A 23,928-nucleotide genomic window follows, 5' to 3' on the forward strand; every position below is an offset into this window, starting at 1 on the left:
ATGTTGCACAAATATTCTTATATTACTGGCATTCATTAAATTATTAGTAGTAGTCATAATAGTTACAGCCTCCAAGGACAGTACCTGCATTTGAAATATTAAAGCTTTTGATTATTTTTATATATGACGTGCATTAGCTACCCACATTAGGAAGAGAATCTATCTTATTCTTTTTCATGTGGCTAAGGACCAGCACTAAGATTATGATTTGGTGTTTATTGGTATTTCATATTGAGTAGTTTTGAGAAGAATTAATTTAGGGAAATGGCACTTTTTCATATATTTATCACTGAACTTATAAGAAATGGGGATCCATCAGATGTCTGGAAGTAAGGGTCAGACTGGGCCTTTTACTTTTTAAAAAGAAGAAGAGGAGTTTCCCCTCATGGCTCAGTGGTTAACACACCTGGCTGGCATCCATGAGGACACAGGTTCGATCCCTGGCCTCGCTCAGTGGGTTAAGGATCTGGCGTTGCCATGAGCTGTGGTGTAGGTTTGTAGATGTGGCTCGGATCCCGTGTTGCTATGGCTGTGGTGTGCAGGCTGGCAGCTACAGCTCTGGCTAGATCCCTAGCCTGGGAACCTCCATGGGATGCGGGTTCGGCCCTGAAAAGAGAGAAAGACCAAAAAAATAAAGAAAGAAAAAGAATATTTTTATTATGGTCTTAAGCAACAAGACTGAGTTTTAATAACGAGAACTGATGGAGTTGACTTGATGTGTGGTCAGCTGATGCGGAAGGGAGAGCTGACGGAACATTAGTGAATGCAGTGATCAGGAAAAGCACCTCCGTTCTTGTTTAGCCCTCACCAGTTGAGATTACTCAGTAAGTTAGTTATCAGGTGATACAGTGCAACTGTTGGGCTTGTTTTTAGTTCCATTTGTTGGTTTGTTGTTGTTGTCATTTTCCCAAGAGGAGCCTGATTTTTCAGTGTGTAGAGTTAGGAAGAGGAAAGGTTTTTTTGAAGCAAGATGCATGTCTAGGAATGACTACCAGGGAGAAATGATCATTATGATAGTTAAGGCTATTTCAACTTTACTGCCTGTGAAATGAACCCAAGATGAAATTTACGAAGATGGTCTACACTTCTAGTTTTCAAACATGAACTGAAATAACTACGTTTTCTCAAATCTCATACCAAACCCAAATGAGTGAAATAACCTCTGCTGGACCACATTGACGGCAGACATTATTACTCCTAAATTTAACTTCTTCTTCTTTTTTTTTTGTCTTTTTAGGGCCGAACATGCAGCATATGAAGGTTCCCAGGCTACAGGTCCAGTCAGAGCTCTAGCCTCCAGCCGACACCACAGCCACCGCAACACCAGATCCGAGCCGCGTCTGTGACCTACACCACAGCTCACAGCAACGCTGGATCCCCAACCCACTGAGCGAGGCCAGGGACGGAACCTGCGTCCTCATGGATACCAGTCGGGTTCGTTAACTGCTGAGCCGCGATGGGAGCTCCCCTAAACTTAACTTCTCATAAAACATCATCAAATACCACCAAAGAATATTGAGTTACACAATAATTTAGAAAACATTTTACAATTACCAAATATGAGGACTTTAGGAAAAAGTGTCTAGTTTTTAACTATAATTCCTCAGCATAACCGGATCATGAAAGACAATGTACTCTCTCTACATCTGTTAGCATCGTACCTTCCAAACATGTAGAGACTTGATTAACGAGGTTAGCGGCAGTTCATTGTTTGTGAGCTGAAGAGTGTGTCTTCAGCTTCTGTATCAGTTATCGGTCATTGCAATAATACTGTGTGTTAAAGAACCCCAGGAGCTCAGTAAGTAGCATGTGATAAACATTTCTTTTTGCTTACAAGTCTGCAGATAAGCTGAGCCCTTCTCCTGATCTTGGCAGGCTTGATTTGGCAGCTTTTCAGGTCTTGGCTGGAGTTCACTCATGTGCTGGCTGGTGGCTGATCTAGCGCTGCCTTGGCTGGGGTGACTCAGCTCTGCCGCCCATGGTCCTGGAGCTGTCAGTAGCCTCGCCTGGGATTCATGGTAGTGGCACGGTTTCAAAAGAGAGAGCCTGAAAGCATGCAAGGGCTCCTAAGGACTTGGCTTGGACCTGGTATCTAACACTTCCACCACATCCTTTAGTCCAACTCAAGTCACAAACGGAACCCAGCTTCTAGGGCTGGGGAAAGAGACTCTTGATGAGAGTAGCTACAAAATCACATTAAAAAGAGCGTGGCTGGAGGTTGGGTCAGAGACGTGGGGACGCTTTTGCCATCAGTCTGCCCCATCCCCTTTCGTCTTTCTTCACCGGAATTGGCCAGATTTCTGTTCTTGGGCTGTTTCCTGGGCACTGTAGCAAAAAAGGGATCCTGGGTCTCAGCAGCCCCTGAAATGGGCAGTGCAGGTGAACTGTTACACAGCAGTGTCTACGAGAGAGAGAGGTCCTTTGGGTGTTTCTGCCTATGGCTGGTCATCTAACTTTATGTGCTTTGTTACCAAGAAGAAAAAGAAAATCATGTCAGAAAATGTGTTTTTATGTGATGAGAGAAACAAGTCAGTTACAGCTGAGTAAAATTGGAAGTGTTTAACAGGGAAAAATTGAACGTCGCCATTTAATTTTCTGTAGATCCAGAATATCCACAGATGTTTGAACCAGATACAATGCATTGATGTGTTTTCAGCTCTATTTGTAAAAATCGGAGATATAAGAGTGGGCAAAAAATGCAGAACACCCAAACTGACCAGTTTTCCCTGTGCTCCTCTTTCCTGTCCCCGCCAATGATCTCAGTGTTTTGGTAAAATGTCCACCCGGGAAGGGATAATGATGGTTCACGTGACCGTGCCTACTGATCGCCGAAGAAATCATTCCTCCTGGTTATGTGGGGGATATCTTGGTGATCGTAACATTTAGCACAATGCCTAACACAGGCTAGGTATTCAAGAAGGTATTTATTGCATTTTACGTGTGAAATGTTGATTCCTCCCCTCCCCCCCTTCATTCTGTTTCCAGAATTAGTAACTCGACTTTTCAGTGGCAGCATCCAGGACAAGAAGGATAGACAGGACTATTTGGGGTTGATAGATGTCCCGGACTCCTACTCCGGTCCTCGGCTGCAGTTTCCTCTCACATTTACGGATATCGACCTACTTATTGAGGCCTTCAAGCAACAACAGGCAAGTGGAAGCAGACCCTGTCCTGCTTCTTGCATGTAACGTGTGTTCAGTGACTATCTGTTGAGTGAATGGGTGAAAACACTGTAGCAGAAGTGCAGTCCCTTGGGAAAAAGCTTCGCATTAAGTGAGAGCTGCCCTCTGCTTTGCTTGACCCATTAAGGAGAGGTCTCCGCAGGTGCACAGAAACCTTCTATCAGCAGCCTCACAGTCTTTCCTTGTTCTTTTTCTGAGATACCATACAAATAATACCATAAAACTCACCATTTAAAAACGCTATTTAGTATATTTGCGAGATTGTGCTACCACCACTAATATCTGATTCCAGAACATTTTCTTCACCCCCAAAAGAGGTGCCATACCCATTATCATTCCCCGTGCCCCCCAACTCCCGGCAACCACTATTCTACTTCTCCCTCTATGGATTTGTCTATTCTGGGTAGTTCATACAAATGGAATCATATGATATTTGTCCTTTTGTGTGTGACTTCTTTCCTTTAGCATAATGTTTTAAAGGTTTAGAGCATGTTTCATTACTCCTTTATTTTTATGGCTAGTATTCTCTTATGTGAATATACCACATTTTGGTCATCCATGTATTCGTGGATGAACATTTGGATTTTTTTCTACCTTTTGGCTGATATAAACAATGTTGCACAAACATTTATGTACAAGTTTTTATAAGAATATCGTTTTCAGTTCTCTTGAGTTTATACCTAGGAGTGGAGTTGCTGGGTCATCTGGCAGCTCAAACTTTTTTGAGGAACTGCTAAACTGTTTTCAGTGGTGGCCGCACCATTTTACATTTCTACCAGTAATGTGTGAGGGTTCCAATTTCTCAACATTTTTTGCCAATACTTATTATTTTATGTTTATTTTATTTTTATTATTGCCGTGCTAGTTGCGTGTGATGTGGTATCTTTTTTTTTTTTTTTTTGTCTTTTTAGGGCCACATCCATGGTATATGGAAGTCCCCAGGCTAGGGGTCAGATTGGAGCTGTAGCTGCTGGCCTGTGCCGCAGCCAGCTCTTAAATTTAGCTCTATGGGCCATTTTCAGTTAACACTTGTATATGGTATGAGGTAGGGGTCCAGCTTCATTCTTTGCCTGTGGCTGTGCAGTTGTCCCTGCACCTTTTGTTGAAGAGTCTGTTCTTTCCCAATTGAATGGTTTTGGCACCTTTGTAAAAAAAATTAATAGGCTATAGATATATGGATTTATTTCTGGAATTTATTCCGTTCCATTGGTGTGTGTCTGTCCTTACAGTACCACATTGTCTTGAGTATTATATATTTGTAGTAAGTTTTGAAATCAGGAAATGTGAATGTTTTGATTTTTTCTTTCTTTCTTTCTTTCTTTCTTTCTTTCTTTTCTTTTGTCCTTTTTAGGGCCACACCCACGGCACCCGGAGGTTCCCAGGCTAGGGGTCCAATCAGAGCTGTAGCTGCAGGCCTACGCCAGAGCCACAGCAGCACCAGATCCGAGCCACATCTGCGACCTACACCACACAGCTCACAGCAACGCTGGATCTTTAACCCACTGAGCGAGGCCAGGGATCAGACCCGCAACCTCATGGTTCGTAGTTGGATTCGTTTCCACTGCACCACAACGGGAACTCCTGTTTTTCTTTTTCAGTGGTGTTTTTTGGCATTTAGGATCCCTTGCAATGAATTTGAAGATTGACTTTTCTTTCTATTTCTGCAAAAAATAACATTGAGATTTTGGTAGCGATTGAGTCTGTAAATTGCTTTGAGTAGCATTGCCTTCTTGACAATATTGTCTTCTAATCCATAAATGTGTGATGTTTTCTCATGTATTTGTCTTCTTTAATTTCTTTCAGCTATGTTTTATAGTTTTATAATTTTCAGTGTACAAATCTTTTACTACCTTAAATTTATTCCTAGGTATTTTTTTTTCTTTTGGTTGCTATTTTAAAAGAAATTGCTTTCTTAATTCCCTTTTGCATTGTTCATTGCTTGTGTATAGAAACACAACTGATTTTTGTAGGTTGGTCTCTTGCTCTGCAACTTACCTGAACTCATTTATTAGCTCTAATAGGTGTGTAGTGTGTGTGTGTGTATTCTTTGGGATACTCTCTATACAGGATTATATCATGTGTGGATAAAGAGAGTTTTACTTCTTCCTTTCTGATTTAAATGCCTTTTTCTTTTGTTTTGTTGCCTAATTGCACTGGCTAGGAGTCCCAGTACAATGTTGAACACCAGTGGTGAGAGTGGGCATGCTTTTCTTCTTCTTGATCCTAGGAGGAAAGCTTTCAGTCTTTTCATCATTGAGTTTGATGTTAGTTGTGGAATTTAAAATAAACGCCACTTGTCAAGTTGAGGAAGTTTCCTTCTATTCCTAGTTTTCTAAGTGGCTTTATCATGAAAGGGTGTTGGAATTTGTCACATACTTTTTCTGCATCAGTTGAGATGATTGTGTGTTTTTTCTTTCATTCTATTAATGTGTTGTTACATTGATTATCTTAGGTTGAACCATGCTTATGTTCCTGGAATAAATTCTACTTGGTCATGGTATAGAATTTATTTTATTTTCTATATAATGATTTTTATTTTTTTCCATTATAGCTGGTTTACAGTGTTCTGTCAGTTTTCTACTGTATAACATGTTGGTTTGTTGGTATTTTGTTGAGGATATTTCCATTTTATTTGTAAAGGATATTGGTTTCTTTTTCTTCTTCTTGTGGTATCTTTAGTTGGCTTTGGTATCAGGGAAGTGCTGACTTCATGGAATGAGTTAGGACTTGTCTCCTTCTGTTCTTTTGAAAGAGTTTGAGAAGAATTGGTGTTACTTCTTTAAATGTTTCATAGAGCTCACCAGTGAAGCTGTCTGATCTTGCACTTTTCTTTGTTAGGAAATTTATGATTACTGATTCAGTCTCTACTTGTTCTAGATCCGTTGAGATTTCCTGTTTCTTCTTGAATATGTTTTGATAATTTCTGTGTTTCCAGGAATTTGTCCATTTCATCTAAGTTATCTAATTCGTTAGTATACAGCTGTTCATAATATTCTCTTCCAGTTCTTTTTGTTTCTTTTAGGTCAGTGGTAATGTCACTATTTTCATTTCTGATTCTAGTTATTTGCATTCTCTCTCTCTCTCTCTTTTTTTTTTTTTTTTCCCTTGGTTAGTCTAGGTAAAATTTTGTTGCTCTTTTCAAAGAATGAAGCTGGTTTTGCTGATTCTCTCTATTGTTTTCCTGTTTGTTATTTCATGTATCTGCACTCTAATCCTTATTTTCTTCTGCTGCTGGCTTTCACTTTAATTTCCTCTTCTTTTTCTAGGTCCTTAAGTGTTAAGTTAGGCTTTTCATTTGAAATCTTGTTTCTTAATGTAGGCATTCACAGCCATACATTTCTCTCGGAACATTGTTTTCACTGTATCCCATAAATTTTGATATGTTGTGTTTTCATTTTTGTTCATCTTTAAGTATTTTCTAATTTCCCATGTGATTTCGTCTTTGACCTGTCGATGGTTTAAGAGTATGTTGTTTAACTTCCACATATTTGTGAATTTTCCAGTTTTCCATCTGTTATTGTTTTCCAGTTTCATTCCATTGTGGTCAGAGAAGATACTTTGTATAATTTTAGTCTTTTAAAAATGTATTGAGTTTTGTTTTATGCCCTAACTTCTGGTCTCTCCTAGAAAATGCTCCATGTGCACTTGTTAAAAATATGTAATCTACTGTTGTTGGGTCGAATGTTCTATAGATGTCTCTTAGGTGTAGTTATGTGTGAGGTCTCTGAAGACTTTTCTTTTAGTCTGGGTTTAGCCAGTGTTTTGAAAGAGATTTCCTTGAATGCCAAAAGCCATTCAGGAAGAAAGGAAGGGAGAGAGGGAAGGGGAGAAGGAGATAGGAAGGAAGGAGGAAAGAGCAAAGAAAGGGAAAGGGGGAAAGAGAGAAAGAAAGAGAGAGGGGGTTTGGAGTTCCTTGGTGGCTCAGTGGGTTAAGGATCCAGCATTGTCACTGCTGTGTGTGGGTTTGATCCCTGGCCTGGAAACTTCTGTATGCTGTGGGTGCAGCCAAAAAAAAACAAAAAAGCAAACAACAGAAAGAGAGAAAGGGGAAGAAAAAGGGAGAGGGAAAGAAAGAAGAGAAGAGAAGGGAAGAAAGGAAAAATCTAGTCTTTGCAGATGGGCCATGTGCTTCTTCACTGCTTAGCCTTGCTGTTTACAAATTCATCTTAGCCCTAACTTTGTGCTTGTACTGAGCTGTTTTTTAAGTTGCTTTTTTCTTGATTTGGCATTTGCTTGGTTGCTACAAATGTTGACTGTTTTCCAGAGTTCTGATAGAGTTGGATCTGACAGGTTTTTTTTGTTTGCTTTGGATTGATTTTTCAGTGTTTCTGTCAAGAGATGGGACTGGGAGAGACCTGCTCCATTATTTTCTTTCACATCACCCTGAAAGCCTCGTTCTTAGGTTAGGACCTTAAGGGTATACCGTAGGCACAAGAGTGAATGAGAAGTACTGTCTCTGTTGGAACGGAAGTGCAATTTTAAGTCATCTAATTCCTGAAATTGAATTGAGATCATTCTAGATAGCTCATGCTCCTAGCCATTTGCCAAAAGAAAATTTACATCCTCTCTGGAAGAAAATAAGTCTTCAGATTATTCAAGTTTTCATATACAGTGTCAAGAACTTAATATAAATGTTAACCAGGCACAGAAGGATACACATTTCATGAAAAAAACCAGAGGTAAATAACAAACAGTAGAAACAAATCTATAGAGTATTTAGATAGTGGCATTATCAGACTCAGAGTTTAAAATACATATGCTGGAGTTCCTGTTGTGGCTCAGCAGAAATGAATCTGACTAGTATCCATGAGGACGCAGGTTTGACCCCTGGCCTCGCTCAGTGGGTTAAGGATCCAGCATTGCCATGAGCTGTGGTATAGGTTGCAGACACAGCTCAGATCCAGTGTGGTTGTGATTGTGGTGCAGGCCAGCAGCTACAGCTCTGATTCGACCCCTAGCCTGGGAACCGCCATATGCTGTGGGTGTGGCCCTAAAAAGACAAAAAATAAAATAAAATAAAAATGCTTAGGAATTGCTGCTATGGCACAGTGGGTTAAGGATCCAGCACAGCTGCAGCTGTGGTGTAAGTTGCAGCTGTGGCTTGGATTCAGTCCCTGGCCTGGGAACTTCCATATGCCATGGGTTTGGCTACCCCCCCGAAAATGCTTAATATGCTCAGGGAGGTAAAAGATGTGACAAAAATCCAAGGAGCCATAATGGAAAAGAGAAATAAGCCAATTTTGATTTTATACAAATGACAAAATTTATGTTGTTAGGGGAAGAATGAAAGGTTCAACATAGTGTACAGTATGCTCCCATTTGTTAAAAAATTAATAAGCATTATGCTTTTATTTTAATGTTTAAATTTAATTTCTATTTTAGAATATAGTTGATTTACAGTGGTTGTGTTAGTTTTAGGTGTACAGCAAAGTAACTCAGTTATACATATACATATATCCATTCCTTTTTGGATTGTTTTCCCATATAGGTTGTTACAGAGTATTGAGTATAGTTCGTGTGCTCTACAGTAGGTCTTTGTTGATTATCTGTTTAATATATAGTAGTGCGTATATGTTAATCCCAAACTCCTAATTTATTCCTCCCTCTGTATTTTGATTTCTTTAAGTTGAGATAAAATAAAATATATTGTTTTAACTAATATATTTGAAGTATATGATTGTTTTTTTAGTACATTCGCAATGTGGTGCACCCATCACCCCTAATTCCAGAATGTGTTTATCAGCCTCAAACAGACCCTTGTACCCATTAAGCAGTCACTCCAAGTTCCCTCTTCTCCCTGGCCCCTGGTGACTGCTAGTTTACTTTCCGTCTCAACAGATTTGCCTCATCTGGACATTTGTTGTTGTTGTTGTCTTTTTTTTTTTTTTTAAGGGCTGCACCCAAGGCATATGGCAGTTCCCAGGCTAGGGGTTGAATTCAAGCTGTAGCCACTGGCCTACGCCACAGCCACAGCAACACCAGATCCAAGCCGCGTCTGTGACATATACTACAGGTCATGGCAACACCGGATCCTTAATCCACTGAGCGAGGCCAGGGATCGAACCTGCGTCCTCAAGGATGCTAGTCAGATTCATTGCTAATCTGGACATTTTATGTAAATGGAATCATGTAATATGTAGCCTTTTGCGTCTGGCTTCTGCTTGGCATCATGTTTCAGGATTCATTCATGCTGTAGCATGTGTGCGTACCTCATTCCTACTTTTGGCTGAATAATATTCCTTTCTATGAATATACCACATTTTATTTAAGGGATTATATATTTATGTATATCTTTACATAGTCATATGTGATTATATTGATTTTTATATGCTTGCAAATGCATAGAATATTTTTCTGCACAGATACTCGAGACACGCTTAGCAGTGGCTCTTTCTTGGGGGTAAAGGGGACCGAGGTCTGGGGAAGAAGGCAGATTGTTTTTCACTGTCATACTCCTTTTTGCTGGTTAAATTTTTTTTTTTTTTTGTCTTTTGTCTTTTGTTGTTGTTGTTGTTGTTGTTGCTATTTCTTGGGCCGCTCCCGAGGCATATGGAGGTTCCCAGGCCAGGGGTTGAATCGGAGCTGTAGCCACTGGCCTACGCCAGAGCCACAGCAACGCGGGATCCGAGCCGCGTCTGCAACCTACACCACAGCTCACGGCAACGCCGGATCGTTAACCCACTGAGCAAGGGCAGGGACCGAACCCGCAACCTCATGGTTCCTAGTCGGATTCGTTAACCACTGCGCCACGACGGGAACTCCTAAATTTTTATTTCAACTGAAAAAATGAGAATATTTTTTCCCGTTTAAAAAACTAGTTAATTTTTTTTTATTTTCCCACTGTACAGCAAGGGGGTCAGGTTATCCTTAGATGTATACATTGCAGTTACAGTTTTTTCCCCCACCCTTTCAGAAACTAGTTAATTTTTTTAAAAAAGAGATATCCTTTAAAAGTAGCATTTTCCTCCCTCACTGCCTTTACAAGATTTTGAATATTTTTATTTAAGTTGCCATTTAATCTGAATATGTTTATACACATAGACATCAACATTTGAGTTAACTCTTTTGAGTGTATAATATTGCACTGGTAAGCACAATTACAATGCTATTGAAAGAAAAGTAGACTGGCTATTTATGGACTAATATTACCAAAGTGATTTTAGCCAATTGAAAAAGGACCCAGAAAAAAACTACTTTCATATTAGGAATTTTCTGTTGTTGCAATATAGCCTCAATGAATATTTGTTAACTTAAAAAAAAAAACAACAAACCTGCCTTTTCAGACAGCAGTTATTCTCATTAGTGCTACAAATGGTCCAGAAAGTCTACAGTGGCCAAGTTAAGGTAACCCTGAAGCCAGTGTTGGCATCAGTAAATTAAATATGCCAATTGAAATAAATCATTCTATAAAAATGTGTTGCCAGTTCCTTTAAGATGTGGCTAAAGGTCCTTTGGGGCGGCTGGGTCGGGGGCGGGAGGAATATGGCTAAAGGAAAGTTCACATTCAAGATTTGACTCAGGTTGCAAATTGAATGGATTTAGAATGCTTTCGTGAGGAAAATCCTTAGCAATCCATTAGGTTTGGATAGACAGGAAATATGGGCTGCTCTCCACTAATCAACATTCAGGGGCCCTTTTCTTTCCTCCTAATTCTCACATTGCTTCAAATCCTGTCGGCGCCAATTAAAAAAAATTAATCTTGAAAATTCTCCAAACTTAAATTATATGTTTTTGGGGTCTGAGATAGAAAATAATATCATTATTCTCATAGCTAGGAAAATGGAAATTTAAGGATACCACGAGATAAGATTGTTCCAAAGGGTTCCATCTGTCCTGAACCCCATACCTCAAATATTATCTGAATAATATGTAGATACGACCCCTCTGTCAGCCTCCAATAGTCTAAACCACCATGTCCAATAGATACAATGTGAGCCACCTAATTTAAAATCTTCTAGTAGTCAATATTATAAAAACAAAAAGAAATAGGTGAAATTAATTTTATTAATGTTACTCTAATGTATAAAATTATCTTAATACATAATCATAAGTTTTTAATGAGACATTTTCCCTTTTTTTTTTTTTTTTGATCTTTTTTTTTTAGAGCCACAGCCACAGCATATAGAAGTTCCCAGGCTAGGGGTCGAATTGGAGCTGTGGCTGCAGCCACAGCAATGCAGGGTCAGAGCTGCGTCTGTGACCTACACTACAGCTCACAGCAATGCTGGATCCATAACCCACTGAGCAGGGCCAAGGATCAAACCTGCGTCTTCATGGATACTATTCAGGTTCATTACTGCTGAGCCACAACAGCAACTTCATCCTTTTTTTTGAAATACTAAGTCTTTGAAATCAGTGCGTATTTTGGGCTTATACTGCATCTCAATTTCGACTAGCCCCATCTCGAGTGGCCAGTAGCCTCATGTGGTCAGTGGCTATTGCATGGGACAGTACAGGTGCCAACATTCCTGACCATAAAGTGGTATTAGCATCTGCTAAATTCGTATCCGCTGCATCACTTTTTGGATTACATAGTTGGAATGTTTTATAATTAAAAAAAGAATGATACACTGGATTTAAAAAACAAACAAAAAAGTCCGAGGCGGGGGTGGGAGGAAACGCAGTAAATGTGTTCAAAACAATGCTGTCATCTGGAGTTCCCATCGTAGCACAGTGGTTAACGAATCCGACTAGGAACCATGAGGTTGAGGGTTCAATCCTTGGCCTCTCTCAGTGGGTTAAGGATCCGGCATTGCCGTGAGCTGTGGTGTAGGTTGCAGATGCGGCTCGGATCCTGTGTTGCTGTGGCTGTGGTGTAGGCTGGCGGCTGCAGCTCCGATTGGACCCCTAGCCTGGAAACCTCCATATGCCATGGGAAGTGGCCCTAGAAAAGGCAAAAAGACAAAACAAACAAACAAACAGAACAAACTGCTGTCATCAACACTGTAACTGGAGGAGAGCAAGGGCTGAGTAGTCATAATAGGAGGTGATCTGAGTGGTTTATTTGGGTTTGCAGGATGTTTTATACTTACACTCGTACATAGGTGTGCTTGCTGCCCTGTGAATTCACGTCTGTGCATCAAATATTGAGCCACCTGGAGCCCTTGGCTCAGGAGTCCCTTGGGAGCCGGTCTGGCTGCCTTGTGAGATCTCTTAACCCAGTGCCACCACCTCATTCCCAGCCCAGGTGGCAGAAGGTCGCAAACAAATGCAAAGTAGCCCCTCTTGAACAGTTTCTCTGCTTCTCTTTTTCTTTCTCCTTTTCTCTCCTTTCCCTTTTATTTTTTTGCCTGCATCTTTCCTCAGGGCAGGAGGGTGTCTTTTTTTTCCTGTCACCTCTCTTGGGCTCTAAGGACCAAGAATACTCAGGAATGTTCTGTGAATGGGTGACGTCAGTTAAGAACATGAGAGAATAAACGTCCTAGGAATGCTTCATTCATTCATTCGGTTTACCCATCTCTCGTGAAGGCTTCTGTGCCAGATACTGGGCTAGAATCATCTAGTTAAGAAAAATGTAGAAATTGTCATGAACAATACCTACCTGAAATGTGCTCGTATGTTCCACCTTTTTGCTTTCTGTGCACTCATGCCTCTCGTCCTGGTTCATTTGATCTCTTTCCTCTGCTCTGCCCTCACAGATACTTCATGCTTATTACGTCTTAGAGGTCCTCTTTGAAACCAAGAAGGTCCTGCAGCAGATGCCGAATTTCACTCACACAAAAACTTCTCCCTCCAAAGAGATAACCATCTGTGGTAAGTTTCGGAGCGGAGGTGCCACATTCATATTGAGGTGCCTCTTGGTTCTACATCATTGGCCTAACGTGAAGACTGTGTAAATGGGGCTGTGTTAAGGGAGAAGTGTGAATATAGAGTTATCTATCATGATAATACTGTTCCCCATCTTGTCTTTGTTTTGCACACCAGCTGGCAGGAATTAATTATGTGAGAAATTAAAGGACTCATAGCTTTTTATAAAGGCAGGCAGCATCATAATAGAGAAACCATCCATGGGTGGAATAAGCGTTCTTTGCCCTCTGTCTAGCTCTCATTATCTTTGTTCCGTGTTGCTTTTTCTAGGGGGGCCTCTGCACGCCATTTATGCTGGAAGAGAAAAGCCCAAGGCAGGGTGGAGATTAAACTCCTCTTTGCCCTCTGCTGCTGTTTTAGATTCTCCCAACTGGTCTCTGCAGCTTTTAGAAGAGTGGGAATGTCCCAGAAATCTGTTCCTTGTTCTTCTAAATAACACGAACTGAGATTTTGTTATCATATAGGCCAGCCTGGCAGGATATTGCTTCAAGAAGCAGTACACATTGAAATTCAACACAGTTGGTGCTCAGCATGCTTGCAACTGTCTGAGAATGGAGTGCGTGGAAGGAACAGCAATTCCCTCAACTTCTAATTAAGCCTTTGGGTTACAAAACAGTGATTGTTATTTTCCAAATCAGTTTTTTAGCCCATGTTTCTTTGACTCTGGCAGGTCAAAGTGGATTTGACAATCTACTTAAACCATTTCCATTTCCAGCCTCTGATAGTGGTGACAGGGGCTTGACAGAGCAGTACATACTCCATGACCTGCCCTGACTCAGGCCTTTGAAGAGTCCTTAATGGTTCACTTCCAGCCTAATCAGGCCACCACATCTCTGCCTAACACATGATGCATCTCAGCAGCAGGGATCTTTTATTCAAGGATCTTTTTCATGGAGATAAAGAATTTGGGGTCATGAGGCTTAGAAAGCCATGCCAACCCATGAAGCCTATGGAGCCAAGGCTAGATTTGTTCTCAGAGTGTAATATCATAGGCCAAACAGAGAGTGAGATCTGCTCCCATATGTTTCCAGGATACTTCCAGTTGCCATCGGAGACTTCTCTTTGCCTAAAAGGATCTTGAAGAAGACATGAATTAGTTAGAAGGCTTGTACGTCCTGGAGTCCTGCAGTGTAAAAACTGAATGGTTCTTACCGAGACCATCTAGTCTATCCCCTGGTCTTATGGATGAAGTTGAGGCCCAGAGAGAAAAGTGTATGGCCTTCCATGCATTTCCGTGTAGTAACTTGCCCCCCTCTCCCATCCCAGCTCACTTAGCTAGTTAGTGGCAGAGTGAGAATGAGAAATCAGATCCTCTGCATCCCAGGTTAGAGCGAACCCCATTTCTGCTATCCCAACTCCCATCAGGCACCACTCTGACTGATGGTTCATTTTCCAGCATGAGACAAAAGCTAGGGAATGGATTGATTGGACATTGCATTTATTTAGGAGCCCTCTTGGAGTTCCCGTTGCAGCTCAGTGGGTTAAGAACCCGACATAGTGTCTGTGAGGATGCAGTACGTGGAAGGATCTGGCGTCGCCGTGAGCTGGTGTAGGTCGCAGACGCGGCTCCGATCCCGAGTTGCTGTGACTGTGGCCTAGGCTGGTGGCTACAGCTCCGATTGGACCCCTAGCCTGGGAATCTCCATATGCCGTGGGTGTGGCCCTAAAAAGACAAAGAGACCAAAAAAAAAAAAAAAAAAATCTTTAGTTTTGAAGTGAGATAAAGTTGAGTTTGAATTCCAGCTCTGCTTCTTGGTAGCTGGGCAACTTTGCATAAGTTATTAATTTCTTTGAGCCTCAGTCATACAATGAGCGTGATGGAGTTAATACCCATCTTAGAGAGTGGTTATAAAGATTGAACCAGATAATTCATGTAAACCCTTAGTCTTGTGCTTGGCACAGAGAGAGCTAAGTGTAAATGGCAGGCGTGAATAGGTAATCACAACACTGGATGCTGTTCCCTCGAGGAAAGGGGACAGAGTTTCCATAGAGAGCTGTGGAAACAAGCCGTCTGTTGAATTAATATCAGCATAGGGTAAAAATCTAATACCCTGAGAGCACTTGGAGTCTATCAGCAGTAGTTCACTTTTTAGATTCTGTGACAGGGCATTTTCTTTTTTTCTATTGAATAGCGATTTTTTTCATTTCATTTCCAGGTGATTTGCATGGGAAACTGGATGACCTTTTTTTGATCTTCTATAAGGTAAATTATTTTACTAAATATTTGCATTTTTGTTGGGGGAAGACAATCCTAGGGCAGAAAACAATATTAGTTTTGTTAGGAATATGTATAAATATAGATGTAATAGGACAATTTTTATCCAAGAAAGTCAAAGATTTGTTTTTCACACATTATGCAAAAATTTTTAAAAAATCTAATTTGTCTTTATTTAATATTATTGTTATCTGTACATCCATTAGGATTTGTACCTGATTGTATTTATGTTCTTTATTATGTGGTAAATGTTTAGATGGCACCAGATGGGGAAGGGAGCAGTCCGTTTTATTTTACTGTTATTTTGTTCCGAAGTAAGCATGCCACAGCTCTCTCCTTCAGTGGGCACTTGTCATGCAGGAAAGGAGTCCCCCAGAGTAAGTCACGAACCACTCTCTTCTCCACCCTGATTCATCCTTGCCTGGCTGAGTTGTTCTTCCAGGGCTCCGATTCTTGGCTTGTTTGGTTTCATTCGTGGGAGCTTGTACAGAGGGCACAGAGCAGTATGGCATCTTTTGATTGGATTCATTTCTCTCTGAGCCAGCAGTTGTAACCTGAATGTTTGCTTCTGGGACGATGCATGCTTCTGGGACAATCCACTTCTACAAAAATGGATTCTGAGGTGACCTCTGCCTTGACAGGGGTACTCCTTTATCTCTCTTTTTGATGAATATGTCATCTCGCAATTAACATGTTGAATAACTGGACACAGCAGAGGTGTTTCAGAGGGCCTGAAAGAAAATATAGTCTGATTATTATGATGGGGAATCAGTTTTAACTCTTTGGGGAATGTGGGCGCTTGAGGAAGCCTCATAACATCCATGACCCTTCATTTTTTTTGGGGGGGGGACTGCGATATTCTTTTCAAAAAATTTTTTTGAAGCATTGTTGATTTACAATATTGTGTTAGTTTTGGGTGTATAGGAAAGTGATTCAGATATATATACCTGAGCCTGTGCTATACAGCAAATCCTTGTTGTTTATCTCTTTTATATATAGCAGTGTGTATCTATTGATCCCATACTCCTAACTTATCCTTCCCTCCTTTCCTCTTTGGTAACCATGACTTTGATTTCTGTCTGTACTATGTTTCTGTTTTGCAAATAAATTCATTTGTATTTTTTTTAGATTCCACATATAAGTGATATCATATAATATTTATGTTTCTCTGACTTATTTCACTTAGATGATAATCTCTAGGTCCATCCACGTTGCTGCAAATGGTATTATTTCATTCTTTTTTATGGCTGAGTAGTATTCCATTGTATATATGTACCACATCTTCTTTATTCATTCATCTGTTGATGGACACTTAGGTTGCTTCCATATCTTGGCTATTGTAAATAGTGCTGCTGTGAACATTGGGGTGCATGTGTCTTTTTGAATTAGAGTTTTTGTCTTTTCTGGATAGATGCCCAGGTGTGGGATTGCTAGCTCATATGGTAGCTCTGTTTATAAGTTTTTAAGGAACCTCCATACTGTTCTCCACAGAGGCTGTACCAACGTATGTTCCCACCAACAGAGCAGGAGAGTTCCCTTTCTCCACACCCTCTCCCACGTTTATTACTTTAGACTTTGACCATGGCCATTTTGACCAGTGTGAGGTAGTTTTGATTTGCATTTCTATAAAAATTAGAGATGTTGAGCATCTTTTCACTTGGCTGGTGGCCATCTGTACGTCTTCTTTGGAGAGATACCTATTTGGGTCTTTGGCTGCAGTATTCTTTAGCTTCCCCGCATAGGAGGTTGCCTTATGAATAAAGTAACATAAATATCCAAAAGCAATTTTTAATGTACTAAATTATAATAGAAATGCAAGGTTTTCATTTTATTCATTGGAAGGGAATGGAGCAGGGAGCCCAGGAGTGGATGAAGGGAGAGATTCAGTTGAGACTGCATAACCTAAGTGGGGTCTAGGGCCTCATAGCCAGAGAGTGGGATCAGAGGAGAGAGGAGGCGGCCAGGTCGTGCGCTGGTGTCAGGAAGTCCAGCCAGAGGTTCGCTGCTTGGCGACTGAGGGTGCTGGGGAATAGAGCAGTTTTGGAGAGCAGCCGCGCAATCCAGTCTGGGCAGGGAAGGAAGAGAGGCCAGGATGACAACCAGCTGGGAGAAATGGGAGGAACGAAGGCTGGCCATGCTCTCTGAGGTCAGGGAGCAGGCCGACAGGGGTGAAGGCCCAGGCAGCAGAATGGGTGGGAAGTTGCAGGGGGCGTAAGTCCTCGGGGATGAGTGAGTCCAAGGCGGAGTCCAGAATGTGGGTGGCTGAAGTGAGTGAAAGAGAGTACTGGAGACGAGCAGGCCACGCATGAGGAAAGCAAGCGTGTTCAGTGAGCTGGCCATCGGGCTGAGCGAGGTGGAGCGGGAAGGAAATTTAGCCAGAGTTCGTAGACTCTGAAGGAGGAGAGGCTCTGACCTGAGACTGGCAAAGTGTTGGTCTCTTGGTGGCTCTGAGGAGCAGATGGACCCCTCCTCCCAGCTCCAGGCATCGAAGTCCCCATGCCGTGGAGGAAAGGGTCCTTTCCGTCCAGAGGGCCGCAGGAGTCGGGGAGGGAGGCCTGCATTTCCAGAGGGACGTCTTTCTGAGTGAGTTAAGGGCGGAAGGGAGTTCATTTACACGGGTTGAGGGACGGCATTTGTTTACCTCTACTTAACACCGTATGCATGTGCAGAAGTTTAGCCCTGCTGCTTTCGGCAATTACAGTCCGGGGAAGGAGCTGCCGGTGGAGGTCTGAGGGGAATAACCGCAACAGGAAATCTGGCCATTATTTCTCTAGATGTTTGGGGAATATGCAAAAGGGAAAATAGTTGAGCAAATTCAATGGAAAAAGTGACGGTTAGGAAGGGAAATTTCTCAGGAGGGGCTTGAAGATATTAAGGTGTGATCCGGGAGAGGACTCTGGAGTAGCCAGATGCACAGAGAGAAGGCTTCTCTAATTCCATTGGCAAACTGTATGGAATATATAAAACCGGAAGGTGCTGATGTAAAGATTGAACAGGAGGAGGTGGGTGGTAAGAAGGACTATAAAAAGGACTAAAGGTGAAATTATAGCACTCACATGAAAGCAAGAAATATTTTGAGAGCTAACCAATGCCGGTGTTCGGGAAGTAGGGATTGAGAGCCCAGTGATGAAAGAGTCAGCTCTGTTATTTGGGACGGATTCGGTAGCGGAGGTGAGAGGGATGTTTGGGAAGTAAAAGTCCGCAAGCGCCACGAGTTAGGATTTTAACAGGCTTGCATGAGAAGCAGGTAAAATGTACCTTGGATATGGATATGGATGTGCCAGAATCTTGAAATTGCCTGGTTTAAAAAAGGAAACGGATGGAAGAGCCGTTGGTGACAGCAGGCTTCCACTTTAAGAAGCTGGGCAAGTGTTGTAGTTAGTGGTGTGTGGGAAGGGACAAGGACCTGGTGGAGGGTGGGGCACTTAGCTTGTGGGCGATGAGTGGCCTGAGTTCGAGGCTGGGGAAGGAAAGGGCAGGACGCAGAGATGTCTCCAGAAGCTCTGCTGTGTGAGGATCCCTATCTAATGCGACAGCATTTTTCCTTTTTCTGTCTCTCTCTCTCTCTCTTTTTTTTTTTTTTTGGCCGCACTCACAGCATGTGGACGTTCCTGAGCCAGGAAATGAACCTGCACCACAGCAGTGATCCGAGCCACTGCAGCGACAATGCCGCATCCTTAACTTGCTGAGCCGCAAGAGAACTCCTGTCTCATTTTTTATTCGAAGTTTAAATGAAGACTGACGTTAGCACAAGTAGAGTGGAGCCTAAAACCATGAACACAAAATGTTTTGGAAACAGTGTTTCTATGTGAATACAAATGACAGTGATATCCACCTCTCCAGAGGACAGACTTTTCTTCACTTGTCACTCCTGCTGTGCCAAGCCTAGAATGAAGTAAGAAGAGTCTCTCAGCTCTTGAAATCATTGTCAGAAATCCACTGAATTTTACTCACAGGACAGGGCCTGGGCCCTTGCTTAGTGACCCCTGAGCATATCGCAGGCAAAGCTTAGCTGATGCATTGTTCTGAAAAGTTTGCCTGTCTGGTTGCCCACGCAGCTTAGGGAATGGGAGAGAAAAGGCAAAAGTGAGATGGAATGAGAGCAATGAAAAGTAAAGCTCTTTCTGGCAGTAAGAGGAGGGCTCTCACCCTAACAGTGAGGGAGAAACGGAGCGGTGCCCGTCTCAGCTGTGCCTGGGGTTGATGAGCCCGCGTGGTCAAGAAGGTTTGAAGTTGGGTGGTGTACGCTCCGTTAAGATGTAAAAAGGACAAGTGGTACCTCTTTAGAACTCCTACCCAAAATGGTTAAAGTAATTTAAAAACACATTTTAGCTTTTCAAGGAGTGAGCTTCACTGATCTGGAAAATTCATTTCGGCACTGCCGCAGTGTGAGTGAACATCGTTGTTGGGTCTTAGGTGCAAAAGGATGCGAGAGCATGAAAAGAAAAAAAAAAAAAAAAGAAAGAAGGATTAGTCAAGAGAAGAGTGAGGGGATGAAGAGGACAGGAAAACCATCCTAAATAATGGAAGAGGCGGCCAGCGGCGGGTTTCTCTTGTGGCATCAGATACAAAGCTGGCCGGCCCAGGGCTGACGGCAAGAGCTCCCTGTGACCACAGCAAACCTTGATTGTTTCAGGAAATGGTAGCATTTCTGTGATGGTGGCTGATTCTCCCTGCGATACTCAGTATATTCACAGTGTGTTAAATCCTGATTACACATAATGCCCCGAGGGTGCTGCTCTTCTCTGTTTCATTCAGGGGAGCACATGGGCTCGAGCCACCGTGGTGTGAGTCATGGGTTTGCCATCATCTTGAGAAGCAGCTAGTGACCATGCTTGAACGCATCCTTCTTTAACTGATGATTTATTATTTCATTTATCAGAAGTACCAGCTTATCCCTATTTTATTTATTAATTTATTTAAATTATTCAAGTTCTATTTGAACCTCAATTTTGAGGACTAGATTGGCAAACTCTATCCTGTTGGAGATTTTTCGAGCTGTAAATGACCAAAGGTTATGCTATACTCTGAGTCCTCTCCCTCAACCCCAAAGAGAACCTAGGAAAACTTTGGCCATCAAATTAAGGCAAATTGTAACTCATCTTTCACCTGGTGATTTGCTAGATAATTTCTTCCTCGTTACTACTTTTTTGTGGTGTAGAGTAAGTAGGCTGCAGGGCTGGGGCTGGCCCAAGGCCACCCAAAGGGCACAGCCTGAGAGGGAGAGTTATAATGTAGCATCGCTGAGATGCCTTGCCATAGTACCCTCTTCATCCAAGTGGCTGCTTTGATTCAAGACTTCTGTTGTTACAACTGATCATATGCAGAAGTACATCTGTCCACTAATTTATTCATTCAATAAACTTTTATCTAGTCCTTACAGTGTTCAAGGCACTATGTAAAAACTGTGGCAAGGTACAAAGATGAATATAACATTCATTCATTTCACATATATTTATTAAATACCTGTTATGATTGCGTACTCTGCTAAGGGTCGGTGATGCAGTATGACTGAGATGTAGTTTTGGCCCCAAAGACATCACAGTTTAGTAGGTAGGTCAACTAAATAAAAGACAAGACAGTTCAGGGTGGGACATGTTGTAATCGGGGTAAGCGAGATTCCAAGGAAGCACATTGCAGGCACCTAAGTCACGGAAGACTTCCTGGAGGAGGTGACATTTAAGACACTCCATTCAGAGTTTTACTAATTTACTAAGTGCTTAAAGCATGAGGGAAAGTTTTGGAAGATCAGAAAAGATTTTATTCTCACACACTTTTGGTGGTGTGCTGCAAAAAATGATGGGATCCATACCAATATTTGCTTTTGATCATTTTGGCGTCTTTGGTCTCTTTAATATTTGGTTGTCCTTAAAAATTGTATCATTTAGCATCTTAAGAAGACCAAGCTAAGCATTTTCAGCTCACAATCCTATCTGGATTTGAAAGGAATTCTTTCCTTTCCGGAGTGACGCGATTACCCATGACACGCCTTTGCCAAAAGGGCATCTCAACTTTATGTGGTTTCAAATATCATCGAGTAAAGCAATTTACATGATGTTAGTTTAGGTCATATTTTTAGACTTTATTTTCTGAAAAGGTTAATTTTAATCAGTCACTCTTGCTTAATTAGAGTGACCAATTTGGAATACTTCGTTCAGAGCCTTAGCCTTGCTAAAAATACAAGACATTTTTCCTCATTGAATAGGAAGCTTGAAATTTTAGACCACGTATTGGTGAGTTAGTTTGTTAAATTGACACTGTGCGTGGAGACCTCCTGCACTTGCAAAAGAGATGCAACGGACAGAGAGACGCTAATTAACTCTCAACTCTGCGGGTGTCATTAGCGATGCTGTCCATGGAAGCCACTCGGCCTTGTTTTCCTCTCTCTCTCTCTTCTCAACGTCTTCCACCCCACCCTTTGTACCCCCAAATTTCCAGCCGTGAAGGTCATGTAATATTTCGTTTTTTTCTGTCATCAATATGCTTCCCACTGCCACAGTAGTTAATGCTTTACCTTTTGTGAATAAGGCAGTATGTTAAATCAGAACAGACCTCTAAAATAGAGTTTGCGGGAGTTCCCGTCGTGGCATAGTGGTTAACGAATCCGACTAGGAACCATGAGGTTGCGGGTTCAATCCCTGGCCTCGATCAGTGGCTTGACGATCCGGCGTTGCCGTGAGCTGTGGTGTAGGTTGCAGACGCGGCTCGGATCCCGCGTTGCTGTGGCTCTGGCGTAGGCCGGTGGCTACAGCTCCGATTCAACCCCTAGCCTGGGAACCTCCATATGCCACGGGAGCGGCCCAAGAAAAGGCAAAAAGACAAAAAAAAAAAAAAAAAAAAATAGAGTTTGCAAAAGAAATCAAAATTAAAACAATGTAGAATTGAGGTCCAGAGGTTATTGTTTGATGTGCCTTGGGAAAATGTCCAAAAAAAAAAAAAAATTACAGCAACTTCTAGATATCTTATGTAAAATACTTTAGTGGGAATAGGTCTCTGTGTCTCTGTTCAGGTTAATTAATTGTGATCTACTCTTCTCCCCCAAGTAGGTCATCTAATGCTGGTCAGAGTTGTAGTTACCCTGGGTTTTCTATGTTTGTCAGCTGTGTCATAGATGGTTTGTTGTCTATGAGTTGCAGAATAAGCCAGAGAATTTGGTTTACTGGAACTGAGTGACGGTTGGGTTCACTCAGCAGCAGTTTTGCTTCTTTAAAGGAAATCCAGAGAAATCGCAATAGCCAGCAGCCTAAATATCCTAGGGACCCATGTGCCAGGAGACTTAGCTCTTCTTATCTGTTGTCCGGTTCTCCTATTATTCTAAGACTAAAATGTGTTTGAACTCAGACCATATAAAGTAATATGACTAGTCCTAGAAGAATAGGGCAGATCTTATACATCCAAAAAGTCTTACCTTCTTTGAAGCAGTTGCCTTGAGAGGCTCAGCACTTACAGGAATTCAGTATATATTTAGGACTCCTTTTAGAATCACTTTCAGAGACGGTGACATTTTCTATTGAAAGAGCTTCATTATCACAAATTTTAATCTTTTGAAGATACATGATTTTTTTGAAAAGGTTAAAACTTATTGGGTGTCAGCAGTGCCGTTTGAGGTGGATGGCTTAGCAGACCATTACTATTTGGGGCTTAAAATTAGGTTTGACTAAAGAAATTCACTGTTTATTGCCCATAGAAAGGTGAAATGCCTACAAAGTTTGGTTTAACTGGAGATGAGAAATTCTGCCAGAAAATTGGTCATCCCAGTGGAAAACATGTTTACGTCTCTTCTCAAATTGTGACTGTTGCTTTTCTCAAACCGATCTTATGAAATAAATGGGAGAGATTTACATCTTTTTCTATGGTTTGAAACGTAAATCCTTTGTTCTCAAACTTGGCTGTGCATTGTAATCACCTGAAGAAATGGGAAAATAACTACTGATATCTGAGTCCTAATCCTAGAGATTCTGATGGACACCTAGGGACTTTAAAAAGTTCCCCATAAACAACAAGATGCGACTGTATAGCATAAGGGACTATAATCAATGTCCGATGATAAGCCATAATGGAAAAGAATATTTTTAAAAAGGCTGTATGTATATGTGTTTGTATATATATAGTTATGTAATGTATGTGTAACTGAATCGCCTTGCTGTACAGCAGAAATTAATACAATATTGGAAATCAACAATACTTCAACTAAAAGTATCAGTGACCAAAAACAAACAAACAAAAAAGCTCCCCAAGTGATTCTAATGTGCTGCCAAGGATGGGAATTGTTGGTTTAAATAACATTCAAACCATTTGCTATTGGAAATTGAGATAGAGCTCTGGTATAAAGCTACATGCAGCCAATGCACTTTTTAAGTGTTCTACTTCTTTTGAATGTTTCGGTAGCTTCTAATTCTCAAGAAAATCCTCCATTTCTCTAAATTGTCAAAGTACATTTCCACAAGTACCGATATTGTATTGTCTCTCTACATAATTTTAAAATTTATTTCTCTATGTCTTTGTCTTTTTTCTAGTCTTTAATCTTTGTTTTTTTTCTAGTCTTTAATCTTTGTTTTTTATTCTCTTTTTTCACTTACCTTCAGTCAGGCTCATGATGAGTTTTATCAGTTTTTATCAATTTTATTGGTTCTTTCAAAGAATCACCCTTTGGATTATGTATCTTTCGTGTCATTAATTTCATTAAATAATCTTTATTTGATTGATTTTATTGTTCTTTTTCTA

General features: G+C 41.2%; 1 protein-coding gene across 8 annotated transcripts in view; it reads left to right on the forward strand.

The window, feature by feature from the left end:
* The window catches only part of PPEF1 (protein phosphatase with EF-hand domain 1), a 140,186-nt gene that overhangs the window by 75,073 nt on the left and 41,185 nt on the right, over nucleotides 1–23,928 (forward strand). For all 8 annotated transcript variants that reach the window (XM_021080644.1, XM_021080646.1, XM_021080645.1 and 5 more), the window contains 3 exons: nucleotides 2,986–3,149; nucleotides 12,821–12,935; nucleotides 15,146–15,192. In XM_021080644.1, coding sequence (XP_020936303.1) covers nucleotides 2,986–3,149; nucleotides 12,821–12,935; nucleotides 15,146–15,192 — 326 coding nt within the window. The remainder of the gene's footprint in view (nucleotides 1–2,985; nucleotides 3,150–12,820; nucleotides 12,936–15,145; nucleotides 15,193–23,928) is intronic.

The sequence above is a fragment of the Sus scrofa genome, chromosome X, assembly GCF_000003025.6.
Source record: "Sus scrofa isolate TJ Tabasco breed Duroc chromosome X, Sscrofa11.1, whole genome shotgun sequence".
In the NCBI taxonomy this organism is placed as follows: Eukaryota; Metazoa; Chordata; class Mammalia; order Artiodactyla; family Suidae; genus Sus; species Sus scrofa.